The following is a 12,722-nucleotide window of genomic DNA, read 5'->3' on the forward strand; positions in this document are numbered from 1 at the left end:
ATACCTGAAATGGAACAGACTTTAAAAGGGGGAATCTATTAAGTTGCAAGTTTACAGTTCTAAGGTTGTGAAAATGTCCAAATTAAGGCAAGGCTATTAAAATGTCCAAATTAAGACATCCAGTAAAAGATACCTTGGTTCAAGAAAGCTGCTGTTCAGGGTCTGCTGAATGTCTGCTAGCTTTCTCTCCAAGAATCTTACTGGTTTACCATTCTGTTGGCTCTGTTGGTTCTGGTGGCTCCTTCCAAAATGGTTGCCTCTTAAAGGGCTCCAATAAACAACCCCCCTTGAATGGGTGGAGACACATCTCCATTGAAACCATCTAAGCAAGTTACCACCCACAATTAGGTGGGTCATATGTCCATGGAAACAATCAAAGAGATTCCACCCACCAATATTGAATGAGGACTAACTGACATGGCTTTTCTGGGGTACATGATGGCTTCAAACTGGCACAGGGGGATAAGGGGTAAAATAAATTAGGTAGATGGAAACACTAGTGGTCAATGAGAGGGAAAGGTAAGAGGTATGGGATGTATGAGTTTTTTCTTTTTGCTTTTTATTTCTTTTTCCTGGAGTGATGCAAATGTTCTAAAAAGTGATCATGGTGATGACTATACAACTATGTAATGATATTGTGCACCACTGATTATATACCATGTATGGAATGTGTGTGTGTGAAGATGTGTCAATAAAAATATTTTTTAAAAAACTTTCAGTTTGGCTTGTTGCCTCAATTGACTCCTTTGATACCTGACAGCTCAGCCTAGCTATAAGGTAGACTTTGAGAATCTGGTTTAGACAACTGTAGAGATTGTAGTGCCTACCATTTACTGAGCTTGGTAGAAAACATGGAAGAACAAGTTTCAGGGGGAAGGTGAGTTCAATTTTAGAAATGGTCAATATGAAGTACCTTTTGGTCATCTTGGAGAGATATGAGGTAAATGAACCTAAATGCCATGAGCTCAGAAGACATTATAGGCTATGGAAAGAGTTTGGGTGTCAGCATATGTGAAGCCATGTCGTGACTGAGGTCATCTGGAGAGTGTACAGACTGTCCCGTACTAAAGTCAACCCAACAAATAACTGGAAGAGAATGGACTGGTGTCCAGGTTTTCTTAGCTGCAGTGGAGGCTGGCTCTGTCCATTCCACTGGGCATTCTGGAGCTGAGGAGCAGGCAGAGCATAAGATGCTGACCAGTTGCAGAAAGGGGTTTCTTGAATTCCACGGTGACTAATCCAATTAATTGTCCACCCCCACAAACCCTTGGCCCCAGATCAGAAGAAATAAGAACTCTATAGATAAAAAGACAGGTCAATAAAGGTTGGGAAATATTTATTTTCTTTAAACAAGGTCATAAATAACAAAAAACAAAGTAGGTCCCAGACTTTGGACCGTGCAGCAGGACAGGGATAGGAAGTTGTTTGGTGGAGGGGGCTATGCATCACCTAAGACAGTCACAGAAAAGATGGGCCTCAGAAGACTGCCCTGCCCTGCCCTTGAAAATGGCGTGCCTGGGCAGCAGGGGGGGATGCTGAGCTGCACTGTTTCTATGAAAAGTGACATGAAACCACAAATGGTGAAGAGAAGCTGTGGGTCTAGAAGAGGCAAGCAGGCACTGTACATACCTTCAGGGACCAATTATGAAAATGGTTAAATTTGAATAATTATTAAAAATTCCAGCAGGCTTTTGGCCTGTGGCTTTGTGCACGGGCTGTATTTAACCTGGGTTGCTCTGTGGCAAGTGAGGGCTCAAGAGGCCCCTGGAACAGCCTGGCCTCAGCCCAGGGCAGGTGCCCAGACATGTGGGAGTGGGATAGAGGGCTCTCCACAGATGGGAGGCCATGTGCTTGGACCGGCTGAACCTGGTTTTCAGGCTGACTTCTTGTGATGCTATTCACTACCCCTCCCTATACCTATGGATGGAATCGTTGCCTCTCTGGGTCTCCTAAGCCTGAAAGAATATGACTGGAATTAAAAAGGTACCTGACAGGTATTTCATTTGAAAGGGGAAAAATAAGGACCACCCTTTGCATGGTCCATCCTATGAGGTAGGGCAGGACCATGCCAAGAACAATTTCAAGGAATGGAGGTCCCTGAGCCTGGGGAGACATTTGGACCCAGTTGCATGGTCTGATGCCAGAATAGGGGCCCAGGGTGACAGCTCTGATGGAGGCTTCACTCTGGGCAAGGCAGGGAGATAGGCAGATGCTTCCCCTGTACAAGAAGAGGGGAAGAGCTGGGGAGCCCTGGACTAAGGAGGCCGATGCTGGTCAAAGGCCCTGGAAAACAATGCTTTTGGCAGGAATACACGAAAGGGTTTGTACAACTGGGGATGCCCGTTCTACCGGGAGCCGGTGTCAATGGCTGAACAAGAAGGTGAGGAGACGGCGGCATCACAGTGGCCTCTGGTGCGATGTATTTACAACAGAGCTCAATGCTGAGGGAAAGACGGATAGCAGTTCTCTAACAACCAGGAAATACACTGTGAAGAGCAGGAAGACAAGGTAAAACAAAGGTGACCAAAATTAGCTTTCCCTCTGCTTATCCTGCCTCCTCCAGGAAGCCTTCCCAAATGAGCACCAGGGCCTTTGCAGATCATACCCATCGTCCCACAAGTCCCACACAGGCTCTGCACTAAGTACACTGCTGATATGACCAGACCCCAAATAGTCCAGAGGCCCCAGAAAGTTTTTTTGAGCGAGATTAAGTATATTGTCGATTCTTAGGACCCATCAGTGGTCAGGTGCTTAAAGAATGGCTCAGCATAAGGATGTTACTTCCATGGCTGACTGTACCAGGTTCCTGCCATCATCTCCAATGCCCACCCTGCCCTGTCAACCCCTCACCTCCAAGGCCCCGGCAATCAGAGTTCTCTAACGCAGGAGCCATTTCGTTTTCTTCAGTATCAGGAACTTTCTGAGAGTGGGATACAAGTTCCCCTGGACGCTTACTAAAATCAGATGAGACTTTCCAATAAGCAGGACTGTGACTTCATATCAGGTTTATGGGCTCTCTAAAGATCTAAATAGCAAAGGCTATAGTCCTGAGGTGGGTCCCAGGACACTGTGTCTCTCTCATCAGATGGAGAGCTGACATGGCCCCTCTTCTTCCTCTAAGTAAGTGGTTCTCAAATGATTTTGGCTCCCTTGAGACATAATATCTGGAGACATTTTTGTTAGTCACAACTGTGTGTGTGTGTGTGTGTGTGTGTGTATGTGCATGCACATGCACGCACAGGCATGCCACTGGCTTCGAATGGGGTTGAGGCCAGGGACAATGCTAATTATCCTCAATGCACAGGACAGCTTCCTACAACAAAGAACTCCCAATATGCTAACAGTGCTGAGGATAAGAAACCCTACTCTAGATCTCTGTGCAGCCTCCATGGCCTGCCCAGCTTCTCAGGAGTAGAGCGGAGAAGACATTGAGAACTTCCCTAAGAGTCCTAGATAAGAAAGATTCCCATCCAAGCCTCCTCTGAGAAGGGGCACTTCAAGATGAAGTGCACCTCCAAGAGGGAGGTGGGCATAATTTCATCGCAGCCTTGGCAACTACCCTCTGGACCAGATGACATGAAACAATCAACTACAGTTTTGAAACACACATGCCGGCAACTTTGTTGTGGAGGAAGAGAGACATGGTGACCCAAACCAGACAGGGGTAAGGCAGAGATATTTACAGTCTTGCAAATGTCTGTTTGTCAGAGTAGGCCAGCACTGCTGAGGTCCTTAAACCCCCACACTTTCTTACCACTGGAATCCACCGATGGGCTCTGCAAACCTATGCCGGATCAGGAAAGTAGCAACAGCTTCAGCTACCTGGGAGAGGAGAAATATTCCAGGCCACATCAAGGTTAGTGATTGGTTTCAGCCTTGGAGTTCCTGTGGGCTTCTGTTAGACTGTGTGGTGGACTCATGAGTCCCATAAGCCTGTATAACCTGAAATCAAAAGAACCTGCATCCTAGCAGGGTTCTCCACCATTCTTGCCAGGGACGGCTCCAGAGAGGTAAAGAGGAATGAGGTGAAAGACTTATTTACCCCTCAGACTTACAAGGCACCCTTTCCCTATGGGAGGACCCCCTATTAATTCCTAACTATGACTGGAGTTCAGAAAGCAATTTCTACCACAATCATACCTTTTACCATCTGGCTTTTAGGGAGAAAATGGAGAGTTAAAGCTTAAGATCTTAATTATAGGGCCCTGGAATGAAATATCAGGGTGCCTGAAGTTCCTCAGCCCACACCAAGAAAGCCAAGACCACCAGCAGCTGCTAGGGAGAGGTTTGGGAGCTAATGAATTTCAACTGCATAGGCCCCTCAACAGCTGGTTCAGGCAACACAGGCTAAGACCCAAGGGCTTCTCTTATCTTCTGTGAGAACCCAAAGGTTACTCTTAAAATTAGTCCTTTTATAGTCATCGAGCACCAGACCCACCTTGTCTGGGGCATCCTCGTGGACTGCGTGGCCACATTGGGGGAGGACCTGCATCTGGAACTTCCCTGGGGAGGAAACAGAGCCAGGCAACCTCAGAAACTACAACAGTCTCCTCCTAATTACTTCTACAGCCTTATAGGTCACTGCCCAAAACCTGACCATTCCCTGCGCCCCCTGCACTACTCTTCACCCAATAATCAAGCCCTTGATAAGGAGGGAAATATTTGAAACCATAACCTTCGGCATGCCATTTTCCCTTCACTGTACCCTTCTGTCAGACACACAGGAAGAAACAGCACCTGTTCTCAGGGTTTGTCTAGTTCAGTGGGGGAAGAAAACACAAAAATAAACTGTTTTAAGGCGGCATGTAGTTCCTATGATAAAACTGAACACATGGGGCTGTAAAACATAGGAAAGAGGTTTCATAATCAAATAGGGACCCAGGAAGGTTTCTGAAACAGAAAGAATACCCTATACAAAGGAAAGGAGGCTTGAAATGCTATTTGTTCTTAGAAATAAAATAAGTTTGACACCGTCCTTGTGAGAGTGGTTACCAATGAGGCTGAGAGGTAAGTAGGTACCATATCATTCCGGGTTTCTGTAAGCTCTGTTAAAGATTTTGAAATTATTAGAATAATAAACCATTTGATTGCTCAACCATGTGCCAGACACACTACTAAGCACTTTCCCACAGTATCTTGTGAAACACAGTAAGCTCACAACAAATGATAGTTATAAAGAGTGAGCAGAGATGATTGACAAAGCAAGATCCCTAAGGAGACTGAAGAGGATAGGACCCAGAGCTCCCATAGGTGGAGAGGGCAGTCTCTCAGAGCTTCAGTTTCTCTATTTGCAAAACAAGGGAAATAAGCTCTGGAGGTCCTTTTGGCAGTCATGTTCTATAGTTCTTAACCCAATTATACAATGCTTTAAAAAGGCTTCAACTGTAGTCTTCTATACATTTTTAAAGTGAATTCCTCAAATCTACCTAATATTTGTCAAGCCAGGACAAATAGTGAAATCTTTGTTTGAGACAATGAGCTTGAGATCAAGACTAGAGAAATGATTTGCCCAAGGCCACTTAATTAGTAGAGGAACTAAGACCATTCCAAGAATGCCCAGCTTATGCCTGTCCTCTAGTAAGTTGCCCCTGGTCCCAGCCCAGTCATCTCTCCCCTCTAACTCCTAATGTACTACTGTTAATGAACCATCATCTAAACACTGAGTAGCTTGTGCACCTCTTGTTTTGTAAGATTGTATTTTCCATGCCACTGGAGTTTGCCTTCCCAGGAGTGTGTCATTTCCCTTAGAACAGGGGTTGGCATTATTATTTGCTCTATAACTTGAATAGAGCTGGGCACTGAATAGGTACCTAATAAGTCTTGGATGGATGAACGAATAACCAGATTCAAAACTGACAACTCCAATCTCCTTGGTCTTTCTATTAGATCAATTTCTGATGACTAGGGATTGATTTTTCATTCCTCTTTGAAGAATGGGTATAAAGAATCAAGGAGGAAGACTCACACATGCCAGTAACATTGGGCCGGGTACACATAAATAACATAATCATGGATAATCCTCATAACTATTCTATAAGATGGGAATATTTCAAACTCTCCTCTCTGATTTTATAGGAGAGGAACCTTGGGCTTAGAATGTGAATTATTCACCCAGTTATACCATGAATAAGTAGTGGGTTTCTAGGATTCTATAATTCAGTTGATTTGAACAGAGTGCAGAGAGGGCTACGGTTTGGAATCTATGCAGACTTAGTGATTCCCTTTGTGTTATGGGATATCCTTAATCCCAGCCATTTACTCTCATACTCATGGGATGCTTTGAAAGAGAAGGTGGCCTTGGCATAATCCATACTGGGGAAACAGGAAGGCATCTAACGAGGAATCATAAGTACTTCTTGAATATAATGAAAGGCATCATTTTTCAGACTCCTCACCCACATTTTCTCATTTAAACTCACACAAATGTATTGAGGTATATCATTGTCTCAATTTTATAGATGAGGATTAAAGGATTAAAGAAATTAGTAAATAACTCAGGTCACAAAAACCAGTAACAGTGATTTAAACCCAGAGTTGTCTGATTTCAAAGCTGGTAATGAACAATGCTTCTGAACATTATTCCATTCCAGGTCAACTGCTTTCAATAGTATCCGGGGCCTCTCTGTCTTCCCAGCATTGAGCACAGGTCTTGCACAGAAAGGGTACTTAGGAAAGGTTTACTCAAATTGAATTTAAGCTTAGAGTATCTGTCTAAGCCCAGCATTATCATTTGTGTCACAAAGGTCACAGTCTTAGCCCATGGTTCTGCTCCAGGCCTCAGGACACGATATAGTTAGAGGAAGGGAAAAGTGTGAGGATTTGGGCCAGAGTCTGATAAAACATTCGAGTGCCTCTGAACAGTATTGTAAGGAAATACAGCCCTTTTCTCTGCGGAGAGCTTAAGGCTGGCTAAAAGAATATTTTGAGGGACCATGAGACATCCAGGTAGACATGTCCAGCAGACAACTTGATACGTGGGCTGGGCATGGAGCTGAGGAGAGAGGTGTGAGCTGGACATATAACTATGGTAGTCTTCAGAGTATAAATGAAAGCCTTGAGATTGCCCAGGGAGAGTGAGTAGAGAAGGAAAGTCAAGTCTAAAACTTTGGTCTTGGAGATGGTATCTCTTCTTCCCAGAACCCAACAGTTGCCAATGCCTACTCACTTTCATTCATATAAATCAAAAGCCTCCAGAAAATTGTCCCCCACTGCCTCTATGGTCTCTGGCCAACATAGCCTGCACTTGTGGCATGGTATTGAACACATCACTTTCCTATCTATTGTCTCATGGTACCTGTGAGGCAGCCATCAATATTCTCATTTTAAGGATTAGAAAACTAAAGCCAAGGCAGGCTGTGTAACTTGCCCAAGGTAAAAAAATTGTAATCAGATCTAGTTCTCCGGACTTCAAAGCCTTTGTTTTTACCATGCTGTCTTCTAAAGAGGTTGTATATCTTTTTGCATCTGGACTACTGTGGACCTTTCTTAAGAATTCTAATAATACAAAATACAGAAAAGTATTCAGGATATTTCCTTTCAGAATAATATACATCTACAGAGTACTTTATAGTTTATAATAGTCTTTCAAACATACTGCCTTATTTTAATTCTTATAACCACTGAGACATACATAGCTTAATTCCCATTTTTACATGGAAAAAAAAAATGAAGCTCAGAAAAGGTAAATGACTTGCCTATAATAAAACAGCTCATTCTCTCTCCATTGTACCTCACCATCTCAGAACATTAGTTTCCACATGACCCTGCCTCTTTTCTCTTCTCTTAGAGCCTGACAAGGCCCAGGGGCTTCAATTCTTGATAACTCACCTTGCATTTGGCCAATGGTCAGATCTTTATCTAACCTATCAACACCTAGAACAAAACAAGAGAATCCATGAGTATCTTACCAGAAAAGGCCGCATGAAATAGCTTTTGCTATCCAAGTACTACACAGCTGTAAATATGATGACATTCTTAATTAATGTTAATGCCAAGCCTAACTCCCAAAGGGTAGATTCTCACCAGATGAAGTTGGCCAGGCTTAGCTTCTTCAGCAATGACTTTGCTCATTTAAATGGGTTTCTATAAACAGGGTTTTACTTTTTTGATTCTCATTGCACTCAGAACACTCCTACACCACTGTTTCTAGCTGTAGGAAAGGATACGGCCTTGAATTAAGCCATTCCAGGTGAATGCTCAAGCTAAATTAGGATTAGGGATTTGGTGTGAGAAGGGCATAGATGAATGAGGACAGTACTTCATTTTGAAAATCACTTCCCATTTGGTGAATAGTTGTAATAAAGACATATCTGGGTGATAACATACCCACACATACACACTTACCAGCCAACAGCAGCAATTTAGGAATAGGACAACTAAGAAAGAGATTGGATAAACCTCGGAACCAGCCATCCCAGTATTTTTCTGTTTTTGCCAGTTCAATCCTCCAAGTGTATGGATGGTCTTTCTTGGTCTGGAGGAATAAGAGAAAGGTCTGAGTAACTCCTGAAGGAACAGGCTAAAAACTAAGATCTCTTGAGAAAAAGAAAGGGAAGGACATTAGCATTTATAAAGGACCCATTATGTCTCAGGCATTTTAATATATATTTAATCCTTACAACAGCCTTGTGAGATATGTACTTGTTAAAATTTCCATTTGTAGATAATTAAAAGTTTACTTCTATTAGTTTTAGTGAACTTAAACTTTCTTAAGATCACAAAGCTAGTAAATAAATGGTAAAGCCAGTTAAGCTTTTCTTATACCCAGTTGACAAAAAGGACATATCAAAAGGATGATTACAAAGAACACGCTGCAGTATGAAAGAATAGCTTATGATATGATGTTAAGTGAAAAAAAATCACAGTACAACATAGCATCTAAATTAGGATTACTACTGGAAGAATGTGGTATACATATGGGAAAGAAGTGGAAGGGAAAAGTGAAATAGATTGATTTAAATAGTACTTTTTCCTAATATTTTGATTTATGATAAAAATATAATCTTCCTGCAATAGTAATTAAAAAAGGAAATCTGACACAAATGTGCAAAATGTTGGCATCTATTAAATCTTGATACTTTAGTGAATAGGCACAGAATATGCACTAATCCAATAGTAGTTAAACAAATTGATTCTCTGTACCTTTCTGCATAAATGAAACATGAACTATCATAATTGAAATAAATAATTGGTGTGCTGGTTTGAAAGGAAGTATGCCCCCTAGAAAAGCCATGTTTTAATCAAAATCACGTTTCATAAAGGTAGAATAATCCCTATTCAATACTGTATGTTTGAAACTGTAATCAGATCATCTCCCTGGATGATGTGATTTAGTCAAGAGTGGTTGTTAAATTGAATTAGGTGATGACATGTCTCCACCCATTTGGGTGAGTCTTGATTGGTTTATTGGAGTCCCATAAAAACGGAAACATTCTGGAGAAAGGAGATGTAGAGAGAGCAGAGAATGCTGTAGCACCATGGAGCAGAGTCCACCAGCCAGTGACTTCTGGAGATGAAGAAGGAAAATGCCTCCTGGGGAGCTTCATGAAACAGGAAGCCAGGGGAAGAAGCTAGCAGATGATGCTGTGTTCGCCATGTGCCCTCCCAGCTGAGGGAGAGGCCCTGACTGTGTTCGCCGTGTGCCTTCTCACTTGAGAGAGAAACCCTGAAAACCATTGGCCTTCTTGAACCAAGGTATCTTTCCCTGGATGGATGCCTTTGATTGGACATTTCTATAGACTTGTTTTAATTGGGACATTTTCTCGGCCTTAGAACTGTAAACTAGTAACTTATTAAATTCCCCTTTTTAAAAGCCATTCTGTTTCTGGTATATTGCATTCTGGCAGCTAGCAAACTAGAACAATTGGGATACTGCATCAACCACAATATGATAATCAACAAGTGAACACCAGACATGAGACAGTTAACATATTAAGTTAAAGATGGGGAATCTGCAAGGTTGAGTCTTCTAAGACCTGTCTGTGTCACTAGTTTGCTCAGGTTCCTTCACTTTTCTGGGCACTTGTTTTGTCATCGGTAAAAGGAAGCATAAAGGTACTTTATGGCACTGACAGTCATGCAAAACAATTCCTTTTAGTCTCTTCTATTAGTATTTTCCAGGCACAGGACACTTTTAAGTGAACATTAATTTCCACTTCAACTTGAACTTCAGACTATCCCATTACCCTGTTATATCTTCCATTTGTAAGTCATTTCTAGTAATTCAGCTCCATGATCAGAGACAGAACACAATCTTACAAGCCTCTTCCAACATGTACATTGGACTTCACATGCAAATGATAAATCTAGTAAGAGAAACCTGAAAGATGATAATATTTTAAAAAGAAATGAAGAAAAAAAGAATTCATCTCAAGTCCTGAAATTTGCAAAAACACAAAAAATTCTGAAAACACCCTGTATTTAGGGTATTGGAAATAAATTCTTTCCCTGAAGAGTTGAATCATGAGGTTAGTTTAGTTTAGATACTTCCCTCTGATAAATGGCAATAAAACAGGTTGACATGATGAAAATCTGGTTGTTGAAAGGGAGAAGTTAAAAGCTGGCTATTAATCTTCCTGTAATGTTCAACTGGGCAGGATGCAGTTGTCACGGAAAGGCATCCCTCAGGGTCCTATCATTATCTCCAATGCCTCACTTGAAAAGCGTTTAAAAATATAGGCTTTGTGTCAGTCAGACCTGACAGAATACAAATTCCAGCTCCATTATTAACAAATAACTATGGGTATGTAAAGCAATAGGAATATGGCCTGGCACATAGTATTCAAAAACATTTTTTTTAAGAATTTGGGATTTCAATAATCTTGAAAAAGACAAAATTGGAAGAGTCATCTTTTCTGATTACAAAGCTTACTACAAAGCTACAAGTAATCAAGAGAGTGTGGTACTGGCATAAGGAAAGACATGTAAACCAATGGAACAAAATAGAGTCCAGAGATAAACCCTCACATTTACGGTCAATTGATTTTTGATAAGGGTGCCAAAACAATTCAGTGGGGAAAGAGGAGTCTTTTCAACAAATGATTTTGGGACAACTGGATGGACCACATGTAAAAAAAAAAAAAGAAGTTGAATGCCTTCATCATATACATATAAATTTAAGTCTAAATGTATCACAAACCTAAACTATATATAAATTTAACTCCAAATGTATCATAAACCTAAACATAAGAGCTAAAACTAGACAACTCTTAGAAGAAAACATAAAACATAAATCATGGTGACCTTGAGTTAGGTAAAGTCTTAGATATGACACCCAAAAGCACAAGTGACAAAAGAAAAAATAGATAAATTGAACTTTATCAGAATTTCAAACTTGTATGCTTCAAAGGACACCACCAGGAAGTGAAAGGATAACCCAACCCAGAGAATGGGAGAAAATATTTCTAAACCATAGATCTGATAAGGGACTTGTATCTAGAATACATAAAGAATTTTTACAGCTCAATAATAAAAAGACAAATAACCAATTAAAAATGGGCAAAGGATCTTAAAAGACATTTCTTCAAAGAGATATACAAATGGTCAATAGACACATGAAAAGATGCTCCACATCATCAGCAATTATGGAAATGCAAATCAAAACCACCATGAGACATCACTTCATATTCACTAGGATGGCTATAGAAATTGGAACCCTCATACCCAGGTGGGAGGAATATAAAATGGTAAAGTTGTTTTGGAAAAGTTTGGCAGTTTTTCAAAAGGTTAAACTAGAGTTTCCATATGAGTCAGCAATTTCACTCCCAGGAGAATACCCAAGAAAAATGAAAACATGTCTATGTAAAAATTTGGATACGAATATTTGTAGCAGAATTATTTTTGAGAGCCAAAAGTCTATCAACTGATGAATGGATTTAAAAATGTGGTATATCCATATAATGAAATTATTCAGCCATAAAAAGGAATGAAGTGGGAGATGGGGAAGTTGTTGCATAATGGGTACACAGTTTCTGTTTTGGATGATGAAAAAGTTTTGGTAATGGATGGTGTGGATGGTAGCACAACATTACAAATGTAATTAATGCTACTGAATTGTACACCTAAAAATGGTTAAAATAGCAAATTCTGATATGCTAACACACACACATACGTACACACACACACACACACACACACACATAAAAAGGGAATGAAGAACTGACATATGCTACAACATAGATGAATCTGAAAACATTATGCTAAGGTAAAGGTTTCTTTTAGAGATGATAAAAATGTTCTAAAATTATGTTGTGGTGATTGCTGCACAACTCTGTGAATACACTAAAAACACTGAACTGTAAACTTTTAATTGGGTGAATTGTTTGAGATGTGAATTATATCTAAATAAAGCCATTAAGAATGAAATTTATGCATAAAGGAACATGTCTAGGGCAACTCAGTATACTCCTTTAAGGACACACATTTTTCCCTTTTTTTGTTTTATTTTAAACATTTTGCATTTGAGCCCCCCACCCCATAAAATGTATATCATCTTCTTTTAAAGAGCAAAATGGATAAAACTGTCCTCTTCTGTATGTCTGAGTATCATTTCAAACACTTCTTTTTATATTGTGGTCCTACAGGCTAATGGGCCCTAAATGGCCCCTGGCTATCATATTTTAGAAGTTGTGACGGTAGCTTGTAGTTTTTTTGTGTCCTTCCTCAGGTGTAGACTGTTCGGCTATACTCCTTATTGCTCAAAGGGTCTCAGTTTGTCCTTCCAA

General features: G+C 40.7%; 1 protein-coding gene across 4 annotated transcripts in view; it reads right to left on the minus strand.

The window, feature by feature from the left end:
- Window positions 1-1,319: 1,319 nt before the first annotated feature.
- The window catches only part of PPME1 (protein phosphatase methylesterase 1), a 101,115-nt gene continuing 89,712 nt past the window's right edge, over window positions 1,320-12,722 (minus strand). For all 4 annotated transcript variants that reach the window (XM_077113608.1, XM_077113605.1, XM_077113609.1 and 1 more), the window contains exons 10-14: window positions 8,344-8,473; window positions 7,828-7,872; window positions 4,439-4,503; window positions 3,755-3,822; window positions 1,320-2,486 (exon numbers count right to left, since the gene is read on the minus strand). In XM_077113608.1, coding sequence (XP_076969723.1) covers window positions 2,468-2,486; window positions 3,755-3,822; window positions 4,439-4,503; window positions 7,828-7,872; window positions 8,344-8,473 — 327 coding nt within the window. In that variant the 3' untranslated portion in view covers window positions 1,320-2,467. The remainder of the gene's footprint in view (window positions 2,487-3,754; window positions 3,823-4,438; window positions 4,504-7,827; window positions 7,873-8,343; window positions 8,474-12,722) is intronic.

This window comes from Tamandua tetradactyla, chromosome 8, assembly GCF_023851605.1.
Source record: "Tamandua tetradactyla isolate mTamTet1 chromosome 8, mTamTet1.pri, whole genome shotgun sequence".
NCBI lineage: Eukaryota > Metazoa > Chordata > Mammalia > Pilosa > Myrmecophagidae > Tamandua > Tamandua tetradactyla.